Raw genomic sequence first — 15564 nt, forward strand, 5'->3', positions numbered from 1 at the left:
TTCCACTCACCCTTAGCAAGTAGCTCATGACTGCAACTACAAACCCGTTATGTTAAACCATCAAAAGACTTTCACACATGTTGAGCTATACTGAGTGTGTATTACTGATAATGATAATGTTTTCCTGTATGCACACACACACACACACACACACACACACACACACACACACACACACGCTATAAATTGCTTCAACACAGTTGACACCATAAAAGGCAGCGGGGAACAGTGAACTAATGGGTCATTTGTACATTTCCTCATTCTGAGCCAGGCTGACAAGGAAGCTCATGAGGAACGATCATATATTTATAATTAGAAAACAGAAAATCATCAAAAAAATTTAAAAAATTTGGGGGAAAAAGTTTTTGGTCCAAAATTTGTCAAAAACGTTGTACAATACTATGTCGTCCCAAATTTGACAAAAATAATAAAAAAAAATTGGTCCAAAATTTGACAAAAATTACATATGCCGTCCCAAATTTGGTCCAAAATTTGACAAAAACGTTGTACAATACTATGTCGTCCCAAATTTGACCATTTAAAAAAAAAAAGAAAATTGGTCCAAAATTTGACAAAAATGACATATATGCTGTCCCAAATTTGACAATTTTTTCCAAAAAAATTTGGTCCAAAATTTGACAAAAACGTCATACTATACTATGTCGTTCAAAATGTTACAGTTTTTGGGGAAAAAATTGAAATGCCAAAATTTGACAAAAAAGTCACACTATACTGTGTCACTATGTCATCCAAAATTTGATGTAAATACAGTTGTACAGTTTACACTTATTGGTCTGTATCCAGTAATGTCCAATAAACATTTAATAAGCTTAGTAGCTCCTGGATTAAAACTATCAACTGTAATTCATTGCGGGCCGCCAGAAATGTTTCTGCGGGCCGCCATTGGCCCCCGGGCCGCACTTTGAGAACCAATGTCCTAGAGGGACAGAGAAGGCCTAACCATCCCCCTACCAAACAAGAAGCTGGAGAACTGGCCATGGCCAGTGATTGGAAGATGCTAGTCGATATTGGCCAGCAACTAATCTTTCCACCTGAGATTGCAGCCACCACCCTTAGGCCAGACTCTGGTCGCCCTTCACTGAAGTCTTTCAACATCATAAAGCTCACTACTCTACCGAAGAGGCCAATGAGCGCAAGAAAGCGCACTACACAGAATTGGCAGCAGAGGCGCAACAACGAGGATGGAAGACGAAAGAACCAGGCAAAACCATGGATGTATTATATGAACTGGATAGAGCACCCGCCCCTTCTCTTCCGTTCATTCCTATGAAGCTGCTCACCCAGCGCATATGCCAAAATGTTTTGACTTCCGCGTTTATTTCCGGGTTATGGGGCCCATAGAGCATGCGTAGTAGTGTCAATACCATATAAAGATCCATAAAAGCCTGTGTCCATGTCTCCAGGAGGCGTCTCTTTTACTATTGCGGTCAATGGGGAAATTGCTTTTTGGGCTTTTATGGGGTTTTCTGTTGCAGTACCCACAGTGGCCACCATGTAAAAATTGTCTTCAAAGCAGAGGGGGCGGAGCTCTGTCCAGTTCATGTAATACATCCATGGGCAAAACTCATGATTGGGCATGGGACACAAGCTCAGGCTCGATCACCCTGTAGCTGGCCACCTTGAGGTGGGGATGAGGATGTCATGGTGTTGAAAGGCCGAAACACTACTGATGATGTGTCCCAAATGTACATCTGTGATGGCTGAGATACAGCTCCCACGCCCACTCTCAAAATCCAGGCAAACCTCACGTTATTACCATCTCTTGGCACAACGGACAGTTTCACCATCACATCCTGTGTTTTATGACTCAGATGAGATTATGGGTGTTGAGGTAGCAGCTCTTGTATTTTAAAAACAGAACAGCAACAGGTTTGTGTTAGAAATATATATATTTTTTTTTAAAGTTGTTTGACTTTATCCTCCACACGAGGCTGACATAGCTGACATAAGGCAAAAGGTAAACAATCCTTCACAGGACCAGCATATAGAGACGAGTGTTCCACGAGAGCTGTAATCAGGCCTTAAAAGTTAGGCCCGACCCCGACAAGTACATTTTGATTGACAGCTTTAAAAGCCTTAAACCCATTTACAGCCAAATATGCACACGCACACAGCTCTTTTGCCTTTAATCAAGAATGAGTCATTTATACATTTAAAGAGGCCACTTGGAACAAAAAATAGTCCTCTGTTAACATCGTAAACCTGCCAACCTTGACATGGTTTTAGTAGCAACTTACCAGGATTTACTGTTAATGTTATTGTTCTTGCATAACGAAGCAGTGCAGTGTGTTCAAGCACCCCAAAAATGATCCCATTGTTGATGACCTTTTGGTTTGTCATTTTGGCTGAACACACATCATTAATATGTTTACGAATCACTTCCCCACTCACTTCTATGTCAGATATTCAACATACAAATAGACTGCGAAGAAAACAAGAACTCTTTTAATGAAAAGTCAATTATTTCATCCAGAAGTCGACAGCTCTGTTTTTAAAAGGAAAGCTCTTCACAATTTCACTTTCTCGAACCCCGGTCAATTTAGCGTCGGAACAGTGTTCAGCACCGTCCTCCCGTGGGGAAACCAGCGCGACTATCACGATGGACCGAGAAGGATAAAATCCATTTTGTCACGTGGGATTTGGTGTCGCTCTGGCTCTCCACTTGTGTTTGACACCAGGCTAAAGTTGCTGAAATTAGACCCATAGACTGTATCCCTGTCGGTTGCTGCACCGACGCACGTGAACAGATGAACTGAAAGCCACGATTCCCTTTCCACATCGTTTGAAGTGACACGTCGTAGCGGCAGAGTTTAGCATCAAACTGTGTCTCTGCTATGCAAAACACGTAGAGGTCGGCAGGTCTGACATGGTAAACATCTGGGTTTGACTCTGGAGAGCTCTGGGTCTCCCTACTCTCCACAGTGGGTGCACCTGTGCAGCCAGAAGAGTGTGGGCATGCAAACGTACGGCATTAATTAATGTCTGCGTGTAACAGCTGTGGTTAAATTCTTCAATTCTGGCCAGAGGAATGTTGCGATCTTGTGGAGGTTCTGTATTATCTATCTTTCCTGTATTATCTATACTTTATGCACGAGTCAGTCTTTGTAGGGACCTTTGTCGGGTTCAGGCAAAGGTCTTCAGCTCTAGTTCAACCCGTGCACACACAGGGAGAACATGCAAACTCCACACAGAAAGGCATGCAACCGCAACATGAATCAGCAACCTTCTTGTGGTGAGAAGGGCTAGCCTCATGGACCACTGTTGTTTTTTTGTTTTTTTTACTTTGCATTGCATCGTTGTATCTCCAACGACCCGAAACACGCGCAGGAGGAGAAACGAGCTGCGTGTTCACAAACACTGCAGATACAAAAACACAAACCAAACCAAAAACACATGCTGCAAAAGAAAAATGAGGCGTAACCAAAAACACATTCAAAACACAGTGATCCAGATGGATCCTGGCATTTAAAGACTCTTTACCGTGTATTCTTTGTCATTGTGTATTGTATGTTTTGGGTAACATCTACTGCACGTCTGTCCGTCCAGGGAGTGGATCCCTCACCTGTGTTTCTCCCTAAGGTTTCTACCTTTTTTCCCTATTATAAGTGTTTTTTCCCCTGGTAGTTTTTCCTTATCCTGGTCGAAGGTCTAAGGACAGAGGATGTTAACCAACCCTGTGAAGTCCTGTGAGACAAACTATGTTTGTTGTACAAATAAAATTTGATTGATGGATTGATTACATACACATGTTGCATGAGTTAAACTCATTGACAGCTCGCTAATATATAAGACCAGCTTTACGTCGCATCACTTCATTCTAAATGGCAGTGATTACAGAATTTGACAGCCCGTGTTGCCCTGTAACTTTTGCACAGTACTGTTTATATATATGTGTGTGTGTGTGTGTGTTTTAAAACTGGGCAAAGTTTCATCATTATATCTTTAAATGCCTATAAAAAATAGGTATTCATTAAAAAAAAAAAAAAAAATTGTATAGCTATAAGAATCTATATCAGAACAACATATTTGAACTATTATTCAAATGCATATAAGTGATGGATATTCGGCATATTTTAATAATTGGCATTGGTTAATTATTCCAAATTTCATATTTGTGCCCAGAAACTTGATAAATGTTGTCACTAAAACATATTTTTTGTCATCTAAAAGTTTATTTACCCTATTTTAGTTCTTAATTATTATAGTTAAATGTTAATATTTAGTTGATACATTATTTTTGTATTATATATATATACATATATATATAAAACATAGATTGCACAGATTACTAAAGTTAGGGAATTTACGTATTATTTGTGTCATTAAAAACTTGAAATGAGTCCAAGGATTTAGGTCCAAACACCTGATGCCAACTAGTTGTCAGAGGCTCTAATCCAAGACAAAACTAAATCTAAATAGGGAAAGCACAATGTTAAAAAAAACGGTAGTCAACAAGGTGAAACATAACCAAAGTTGTCCTTTCATGACATAAAAACTCTGTAATACAGTTTTCACTTGTTGTTTACTCAGTGTATTCACCAAAGAATATATCACACTCAAATGAAGAAGCAACATTAAGAAGAAGAGTAACGGACACAAACTGATTTTCACCTCGAGTTAGAACGTGCAGGTTGATTCTCCTCCGGTTCAGAGTGAAGAGGAGCCGTTTATCAAAGTGGAGCTGTGTTATGTGAACTGTTCATGTACATGTTGAAATCAACAAATATGGATATGATAAACTTGAATAAATTAGTGCATGTTACAAAGGCAGGTCCATGAAAAGCCACAAACCCAACCCAGATACATCTCCCAGGCAGTGTCTCAGTCACACAGGGGATAGAACATACTATGTTGTGTTAATAATATGTGTATGCCTTTTAAATAAAAGTAATATAGAAACAATCTGCAATTGTAAATGTATCCTGAAAAAATAAAACAAAAGTTTCGCATTCACCCTCCTTCAGTCAGTTCCTCCCAGACAACAAGAATTTCTTCTTCCTCATTGGGCTAAATTTAACCACTTGTTGCTGTTTTCTGATGATTTTGAACACTGCAGATCTCTTTTATATGACAAATGTTTTGAAGGTCACTTATAATGTGTACAATTTTCTACTGCACTTTCTATTCTGAAAAAAAAAAAAAACCCCACCTTTCTTGATAAAAAGTACACTTACCAGAAACAGGAAGCTGCAGCTGTGCTCTGTGGCTAACAACTGTGTCGAACATCGGCTGAAGAAGTAAACTCCACCTACACAGAAGGAAGTGCCACTAAATAAGTGTGAGTTTTTGGATGGTAGAATGTGTTGTGTCACAAAGTGGGTCACTGTCACAACTCTATTGTAAAGCATATGTTGTTAAGTTGGTGAAATTCAAAAGTACTTTTAAGAGCTTTTTACCTTTGACCTAAAAGAACTAAACAGGTAAACAGCACAAAGCATAACTTATGTGTGTGAGAGTAACTGTGTCTCTACTCGTCTGTATTAAAGGACACAACTATCAGGGTGTAGCTCAACAACTTCAATCCAACTTCCGCCATCTTCCATCCCCCACATAATACATTCAGTGCACCACCTGTTGGCCATAACTTACCATTACATCTCCCCGTTTCAGATGAAAGTAGTATTATTTTTGGCAGAACCTCAACCTAACAAAAGGCATTCAGCAGTAGGGCTACTTTCTAGTTTCACTTATCTTGTAACAAATATTACTAAGTTAATCTTTAAAGGTAGATTGTGTTTCTCTTCTGTCACTTTGTTAATATAAAGTTTCTGACACTTTCTGACACTTTTTATGAATCACAACACTTATATGCGATTGGTTCAGTGATCCAAATAAATATTTCCTCACTATTTGATGAAAAATAAACAACAAACTTGAAAATAACAAGCAAATAAACCAAATCAAGAAGTCAACTCGAAAGTGATATGAAACTCAACAAGATTTAGAGCACACGCTTAAAGGTACATACTACAATGTGTAGTATTTATGGGTTTATATAACCCAAAATCCACTTTTTTATACATATTATGTGCTCCTGCATTGTCTAGTCGCTGTATAATAGTTTTTGTTTCATTTTCGTAGTGTTTCAAAAAGTCATGTAAAATAACATGGTCGCGGGCCGCGGTTGCATTGCCACTATTAGCAGCGAGACGCCATGTTTCTACCGGAGCCTGTAAGGACAAACGCGAGAGAACAAATCAAGCGTCTCTTTACTTGTAGCTGAAGTCCCGCCTCCTCTCTCTCCGCTTCGTCTGCTACGGCCGCGGTAGCTCGCCCTCTCCCTCGCCTCACGAACCTCATCTGCTGACACGGAGAAAGACGACGAGGACGACATTTGACCAGCTGAGGATACCGTAGCGCTCAGGGAAGGGAGGGGGTGAGCAGAGGAGCAGTTCTTTGTTGTAAATTTCAGCCTCTCCTCTAGATGGCACTATAAACTACTTACTTCACCTTTAAGTAAACTGAATGAAATGACAGACCACTTCATACATCTTTTTACTTATGGGGAACTCTTTACTCTATGGAAACCAATTCCAAATTGAGGACTGATTTCAGTCAGTACAGTAAACGATTTGTCTGCTCTACAGCTGTAACCTTCTCCTAAAAGCTCACTCACAGTGCAAGAAGGTACCAGCATCTCATGGATCAGCGAGCAGGTCGCTGTTACATGAACACCATGACAGGTCTTAAGGTCATGGAAGGAAGCTAATCCCCTCTCGGGAAAGGGATTAGAAATGACTCTTGAGGGCATTAATCCTGAGAAACCTGCAGGACATCCTGGAAATACGAGAGGGAGAAAGAAAAAGAGCTTTTTCTCTCCGTTATTAAGATTGTTTCCAGACCAGGGTTTAGGCTAAGCCGTGGGGTGGCAGCTCACACCAACACACCGTGAAACTAAAGGCAAAGTCCACTTCATTTAGTTTTTTCCTGGGTCATATCATGAATAGAATAGTATAGGATAATAACGTCTACAGTCATGTGTCGTCAGATCCTGCTGTGGTTCATCTGCAGCTGAAAATACTAAAAAAAAATACACTGTTCGACTTGTTGTTTACCCCAGGGAGTAATGGGGTACCTTGCTCAGAGGCATTGGCCCATGATGGGGTTTGAACCGGCAATCATCCCGGTTACAAATCCAATTCCTTTCTTCTTGGATACACTGCCCATAGAAATACATTTCACCCAAGATGGTAGATGGGTACTGGATCCCACAATCCCTGGCTTATGAGGACAGTGACTTTATCCATTAGGACACTGGGGCTCGCTTTTCTCCGGGTTCTCCAATTCAACCATAACCCTCACAGTCCAAAAACTTGATTGTCAAACCACAACCTGAGTTCTGGCTGTTGTTAACTTTCAATAATCTGAGTCAACTCATGATAAATCATGGACTCAGACGAGGTTTCACCAAGAGCTAGTCTGCACAGCAACATTGACAAAGCAATTATTTGCCTTGTATTGACTGACAACAATGTTATTTTTAGCTGATAGACTCATTGGATGTTTGTCACCAAGCCAGATTGGATCCATCTGTTTCCACCTCCAGGTTCTTGTGAACTTTCACTTCACTCTCTGGAGTAAGATGAAGGGAAGTTACACAGGAAGTTGAAGATGCCAGGATACTTGCAGGGCTGTGCCAATCTAAGCTGACATAGGGTGATAGGTGGGGTGCACCCTGGACAGTTCGCCAGTCCATCACAGGGACACATAGAGACACTCTCACACTAACACCCATGGTCAATTTAGATCGTCCAATTTACCTAATCCCTGTATTGCGTGTTTTTGGACTGTGGGAGGAAGCTGGAGAACCTGGAGAAATCCTTGTTCCTACCGGGGCTCGAACCTGAGTCTTCTTGACCGCTAACAACACTACACCGTCTGTGTGGCCCATGGTAAAAAATATTCAGAACCAAAATGTGAAATGCCAACAATTAACAAATGACTCATACAAAGGCAAAGTACTGTATGATCCTGGAGACTTGGACCTGATCATCTCCTCCAGAATTGACTAGGTTTCTTCAGTTTGTGCAACAAGGTACGAAGGATGTTTAAATGTCTGTCAGCCAAAGCTCAATGAGTCTTTAGGCAAATGTGCTCTTAAACTCTTTGATGAAACTTGACTGATAGGTTTCTTCAGAGTTCTTTAAAGTTTCAAAATATATCATTTGTTTTCATTTCCCTTTCAAGAATGAGCAACATCCTCCTCCAGGAAGCTTTTATCTGAAACTTCAACTGCCTGAATGTGATAAGCTAACCCATGTTAGTGTGAGTGACTCAGAGGTTCGCTCTCAGCAGAGAAAATATAACAGATTGTTTTTTTTTTGGATGGCTAAAGGTCAACGTTTTTTTTTGTTTTTTTGTTTTGTTTTTTTAAGAATCTGAGAAAAAAATTGGCCAAATACTCAACAAAATATTAGAAAGTTGTTGCATTGGGAATTTTGATCGAATATACAATAACAGTCTTAGTTGTGTACTCATAATTATATGGTAATACATGTAGTTAACTATCTCTGTCATGATTAATACAAAGCGGAAGACACCGGATGAGGATAGTGCAGAGGAAGAGTTTATGTCGGTTACATGAATATTAGGGCAGCATGCTGTAGAATATGGACAATGAAATAGTCACAGTTACAATTAACAACAGTGGCCTCAGACGTGCATAAACTATACATGTGCATGTCATGTTTTATAGCAAAAAAAATACAAAAACATTTCATGGAATTCTTAAAAAAAAAAAAAAAAATTATGCACTTTACTACACATATTGACTGTTAATGTTACAGAGAATAAAAGTTGCTCATTGTTGTACAGCTGTGTTCCTCCGCTGTGCCTCCAATGTGATAACGTCATCAAATGACCTGTCGACTAGACTTTATTGACAGATAAGTCGGTCTAAAAAAATGAAAAAGTCATTAATGGCCTAATCTGTGAAATCCAAAAGTCTCACATTCCTCACAACAACAGTCGATATAAAAATAAATACTCTAAATGCACATGCATTCACGCACATAGAACATGGATTATGGACTCACAAGTGCAACATCAAATCCTACATTTAAAAATAAAATAATAAGAAAAAAAAAAAGATATTTGTGGCTCATAAAAACAAGCGAAATCCTGCATAAGCTTTAAAATACACAACCTTCATATTATTGCTTCGCAAAGATCCTTCACATTTATACACAAAGCAGAAAATCATGATCATTGAGGGTTTGGCAAAGAGAAAGAACACTGAAACTGAACAACACATGTTTTTAATACTGCACATGTTTTTGCCTGAGCACCCATATCCACATTGGACCAGTGGTAGAGCAAATCGTCTTTCAGATTGAAGATTATGGGTTAGATTCCCACCCCCTCTACATGTAAAGGTGTCCTTGGGCAAGTGTCAGGTCCTTATGGCTGTCAGCAGTGTGTGGATGGGTATGGCAGATGTGTGATAGAAAATGAACTGCACATACGCACACGAGTAACGGTGTGTTAATGGATTAATGCATTGGTTCTCAAAGTGCGGCCCGGGGGCCAATGGCGGCCCGCAGAAACATTTCTGGCGGCCCACAATGAATTACAGTGGATAGTTTTAATCCAGGAGCTACTAAGCTTGTTAAATGTTTATTGGACATTACTGGATACAGACCAATAAGTGTAAACTGTACAACTGTATTTACTATGTCATCAAATTTTGGATGACATAGTGACACAGTATAGTATGACTTTTTTGTCAAATTTTGGCATTTACATTTTTTCCCCAAAAACTGTACAATTTTGAACGACATAGTATGGTATGACGTTTTTTGTCAAATTTTGGACCAAATTTTTTGGGAAAAAAATTGTCAAATTTGGGACAGCATATATGTCATTTTTGTCAAATTTTGGACCAAATTTTTTTTTGAAAAAAATTGTCAAATTTGGGACGACATTGTACAATGTTTTTGTCAAATTTTGGACCAAAAACTTTTTTCCCCAAAAATTGTAAAATTTTGAAAGACATAGTATAGTATGACGTTTTTGTAAAATTTTGGACCAAATTTGGGATGGCATATGTAATATTTGTCAAATTTTGGACCAAATTTTTTTAGATTTTTTTTTTTCAAATTTGGGACGACATAGTATTGTACAACGTTTTTGTCAAATTTTGGACCAAAAACGTTTTCCCAAAATTTTTTAACATTTTTAACGACATAGTATAGTATGACGTTTTTGTCAAATTTTGGACCAAAATTAGTTTTTCAAAAAGATTGTCACATTTTGGACAACCTAGTATAGTATGTCGGTTTTGTCAAATTTTGGACGCCATAGTTATTACAAATGGGATTTCTTTCAGTTTTTTCCCTTTGGCGGCCCTCAGTCCAATGTTGGGTTCCTAAATTGGCCCTCAGGTATCACAACTTTGAGAACCCCTGGATTAATGAAACAAAACTATAGTGTAAAGCAGATTTGAGTGGTCATCAAGACAAGAACAGCACAATATAAATACTGACATTGAAGTAATGTTAATTACTGTACCCTTATTGTAGAGTGTTTTAATAACCTTCAAATTAAACTCTTATTCTAGTGGTCTTGCATACTGCAGCTTTAAGGCTTGGACCCATGCTTCAGTGGGGATGAAATAGTGACAGAATGCTCGAAAAACAATGCCGTTGTTATAAATGTCAACACATCATGCTGTGGTAAGTGCTCATTCTCTTGGCAATGTTCTTTATATACAGTTTGTATCACTGCCTCACGACAGAGGCTTCCTTTAAACCACAATATACAGTAATGTGGTCCAATGTCAGTGCTCCTTTGAATTGTCAGCACATCCTTGTCCTCAGGTTTCAAACACCCCTCGAAATGATCAGGAGCGCAGTGGTGATTGAGAGAGTGTGTGTGTGACTGTGTGACGGCCGCTCAGTGCTGCTGCTGCTGCTGCTGCTGCTGCTGCTGCTGCTGTGAGGTGATCTGGTGGAAAACACGCTGCCCGTTTCGTTCCACGGTACCGGTAAGTTACAGATGTTTCCTTCACAGCAGGCTGTGCACACCTGACCAGAGAGAAACACAAATGTCACATTTGTTCTCACAAAATCATTGATACATGATAAAAGTAAAACTGTTTGATCGTATAGGGACACCATTTCTCTCAAACACAGGTCCTGTTATTATAATAATTAATATTCAGGGACTCTCTACCTTTTTTCCTTCTTGATCCATTTCACTGCATCCTGTGGGCAGACAGTCGTCCAGAGCCGCACAGCGTTTGGTCACCGACAAACTGACACCCTTCACGTCTATAATGTGGCGCGTGTAGCAGTATTTGGCTTCTGGAAGACAGAAAAGTTAAAACACAAACACTGATAAAAAAGTAACTTTTTTCCAACTTTCCATTAAGAACCACTTTCTAACACAGTGTTAAATTCTATTTTGGAGTTTCACAAATCCGGATGTGGTCTTTATGAGGCTATGTGAGTGAGGTCAGAGCTTCAGTCAGTTCTTCTACAGCCTGGTGAGGCGGTGCAGCACCAATGTGAGGTTGATTTAAATCATTGGTTCTCAAAGTGCGGCCCAGGGGCCAATGGCAGCCCGCAGAAACATTTCTGGCGGCCCGCAATGAATTACGTCTGTAAGTAGCTGTTTGCAGAGGAGTCTTACCACGTGGGCAGTAAACATCTGGTGCCCAACGATTGCACTCAAAATTATCCTGTGCATCTTCACACGTGAAACACTTGAATCCACCAGGAAATGGAGTACCTGCGAAAAGTTATTTACTGTCATAAATTACAGGCACATCATAACATGTCCCCCATCTAACCCAGCCTGTTCAGCTACTGCTGTGTCTAACTTATTCACTATTCCCTCTCTCTCCTTCCACAGCTGACCACAGTGATCTCCACATTTGATTTGGCAGATTATGTTTAAACCAGGCTGATGAGTATAAACCACAGCAGTAAACTGTAAAGCTTTGTGCCGTTTGTAGGTTTCTCACTCACTTGAGGGGTAAAGGAATATGACGTCCTGTTCAGTGAAGTCTCTGCTGTGGCAGCTTCTCGCGAGATCCAAGACGACGATGAGCAGCAGGAGCCAGGCCACTGCAGGCCAGAGCTCCATCACTGCTGTTTACTGTGAAACACAAACAAGTATATAATAACATGACACAATGAACACGTTCACGAGTTTCACGTCAACACATAAACACAGACAGTGAGCTGCTACATTGTGGTTTAAAGTGTTGTGACATTTGTTTACTCTTTTTAAATCATAATGACAACACAAGCTATCTAAATGACCCTGATCAAAAGTTTACATACCCTGGTGATTTGGCCTGATAACATATACTTCTGCGTCGTGGTGACGGACACGCGCTGCAATTTCCCGCCCGATCAGTAGGGGTCGCTGCGCAAGGTTGTTGTGCTTCAGGCTACAGTGAGCAATGGCGTCCGAGAAATAAAGAGAGAGAAAGACTGTTGTTGTTGAAACAGTGGCCGTTTCTCACTTTTCTGTGTGACGGAACGCAGTTTTAAGGTAATTTGAGGCGAGAAATTGGCCATTTAGAGTCTAAACATGTGCTGTGTGTGTTAAGATATGACGTATTTATAGTTTGGCAGCGGCGTTATCGGCGGGGATCAGCCCCGCGTCTGTGGACGCTCGGTGCTCACTGTGAGCCGGCACAGAGCAGCTTCGCTCGGCCTGTCCTGAGGACCAATCGCAGCTCTTGCCGTCTCCGTTGTCCCTTGACGGAGTGACGGACACTTAAAAAATATTTTGTGCAGTCGGAGACGACGCAGAGGCTCTTCGACAGTCTCTGCGTCGACGCAGAGTCTCTGAGTAGCCTACGCAGAGCACTTTACGCAGGAGTATAATTTGGGCTTAAGGAGGCCCAAAGATGGGCTGCATGGTCCAGTTGCTAGAAGAAAGCCATTACTACGCAAATGCCACAAAATATCCTGCTTACAACACACCAAACAGCACAGAAACAAGCCTCAAACCTTCTGACACAAAGTCATTTGGAGTGATGAGACCAAAATTTAACTTTTTGACCACAACCATGAACACTACATTTAGAGAGGAGTCAACAAGGCCTATGATGAAAGGTGCATCATTCCTACTGTGAAACACTCTGGACAGACCTCAAACATGCAGTTCATGCAAGACAGCAAGACCATTTACAACAACTGGAGGCTTTTAGCCAGGAAGAATGGGCAGCTTTACCATCTGAGAAGATAAAAAGAGTAAACACAGTCGTTTGACAATAAATGGCTTCAGCCAACCACTAACCATGAGTGAGTTATCATTCGTATTCTCTGAAAAAAGGCCAAAAAATCGTAAATTCTGTAATACCAATCGAGCTCACTAACAAACGAAGTGAATTCAGTTACATATTACCATTTAAGCGTATAGAACTGCCTTAAAGACTGTTTTTGAATGAGGTATTGGCTTGATAATGGGACTTCAGCATCAATAGAACACAGTGATGGATGCTCATTTAGTTTTGGCTGCATAATAATCTGGAGATTAATTAAAGAACGAGTACGTTCCCATGGTTGGAAATTGCTTCATTCTCGTCTGCCTCGGAGAATAGAGGGATCGGTCGCCCCAGGCAATGTTCAGAATTTTAAAAAAAGTAAGCACACAGCAGCGGCTGAGACCAGTGTCATCTATCACCCTGCAGGTAAAGTAAGGCCTGAACAGGCCCACTGTGAGCCCACAGCCTCATTCAGCAGCCGCGACACATGGGAGAACTTTTCCCCGTAGACAACAAACTGCACTGACAGGGGAGGAAACAAATGGAGCCATCCGAGCATTTGTCACATCCACTTGACTCCGATTCCTTTGTGGCCTTTTTTCACCAGCACAGCCAGATGCATTGAAGGCCCCATTGAAATCTGCACGGGCTCGTTATATTCCAGCAAAGTCAATGAGCGGCTCACAAAGAGCTACCTAAATATTCTACACAGGTTCACGCACATAAACCAAAGTGTCACACGCGGTCAACACATTTATCTCTCCAGCTCCCTGACTAATATTTGGATTCGAAGAATGAACAAGGACATGCTCTATGTCCCTGGATATTTTTGAAACCGCAGAGCACAGAAGAAGGCAGTGTTTTAGTCAGGCTGCCTGTTAGGAGACGGAAGCATAACTGAACTGAGTTCAAATGTCCCTGCTTGTGTTGCTGTGTTACCCCAGATAACCAAATTCAACAATATAAATGTACCATTTACATCATTGGATCTCAAAGTGCGGCCCGGGGGCCAATGGCGGCCCGCGGAAACATTTCTGGCGGCCCGCAATGAATTACAGTTGATAGTTTTGATCCAGGAGCTACTAAGCTTATTAAATGTTTATTGGACATTACTGGATACAGACCAATAAGTGTAAACTGTACAACTGTATTTACTATATCATCAAATTTTGGATGACATAGTGACACAGTATAGTATGACTTTTTTGTCAAATTTTGGCATTTAAATTTTTTCCCCAAAAATGTTCACATTTTGGACGACATACTATAGTACGACGTTTTTCTCAAATTTTGGACAAAATTTTTTTTTGAAAAAAATTGTCAGATTTGGGACGACATAGTATTGTGCAACATTTTTGTCAAATTTTGGACCAAAAACTGTTTTCAAAAAAAAATTCACATTTTGGACAACGTAGTATAGTATGTCGGTTTTGTCAAATTTTGGACGCCATAGTTATTACAAATGGGATTTATTTCAGTTTTTTTTTCTTTTTTTTCCCTTTGGCTGCCCTCAGTCAAATGTTGGGTTCCTAAATTGGCCCTCAGGTATCAAAACTTTGAGAACCCCTGATTTACATGCACCCATAAACTACAACATTAAAGGTCCATTGTGTAAGAATCAATAACGTTGACACTGCAGATTGAAAGAGATGGTTTTTACTCCTTTGCTCACTTCTCTCTGTCCTGTGACCTTTGAAGCAGCCATAGAATGGTCCTCACTAGAAATGTTAGAGTTATGGAGGTTTACTTACAAACATGAACATGTTTTTATGGTCAAAAACCTCCGAGTTTCTACAGAAAGAGCCCGACTACTTCTCTGCTGATGCTGTGTTGTGATTGGTTAGCCACTGAGGACATTCCTACTCTCTTATGATAGGCCAAACTGGAGGCGTCCCCCCCCACAGAGCGCTCTATTCATGCTAAACGGCGCGCTAGCAGTTAGCTGCAACGGCCATACAAGCCAGTATGTCAATGTGGGCAAACATGGGCCCATAAGGGTTATATTCGAGCTGACTGACATATGGGTTCCATGCAGGTTTGTCTGTGGTATCCATGGTGGCCCCACCTGCATAATTTACCCACTTCAAGCCCATATCCATTTAATACTAAATGGGTACTAAGTTGGCATGGGCTTGAAGTGGGTAAATTATGCAGGTCCCATGGTTTCGTTAAGTCTGTATTATTAGGAATGACAGAAAGTGAGGGTATAAATAACCATACAAATAACAGGTAACGCTTTCTTTTACAGTCCCCTAATTACCTGGTATTTAGCTGGTAAATTCATGGTAACACTAAAGTGTTGCTAGGTAATTACCAAGGGT

At 40.5% G+C, this 15564-nt stretch overlaps 1 protein-coding gene across 1 annotated transcript; it reads right to left on the reverse strand.

The window, feature by feature from the left end:
- Positions 1-6771: 6771 nt before the first annotated feature.
- On the reverse strand, positions 6772-12108 carry LOC310927434 (ly6/PLAUR domain-containing protein 6-like; the record flags this gene model as incomplete). Its single annotated transcript, XM_083889729.1, has 7 exons — positions 6772-6798; positions 7097-7238; positions 7533-7593; positions 10901-11045; positions 11194-11324; positions 11653-11751; positions 11991-12108. 7 exons carry the CDS (start codon positions 12106-12108, stop codon positions 6772-6774), a joined length of 723 nt encoding a protein of 240 aa, XP_083745855.1.
- Positions 12109-15564: the final 3456 nt, after the last annotated feature.

This window comes from Microchirus variegatus (assembly GCF_963457635.1).
Source record: "Microchirus variegatus genome assembly, chromosome: 5".
Taxonomy (NCBI): Eukaryota; Metazoa; Chordata; class Actinopteri; order Pleuronectiformes; family Soleidae; genus Microchirus; species Microchirus variegatus.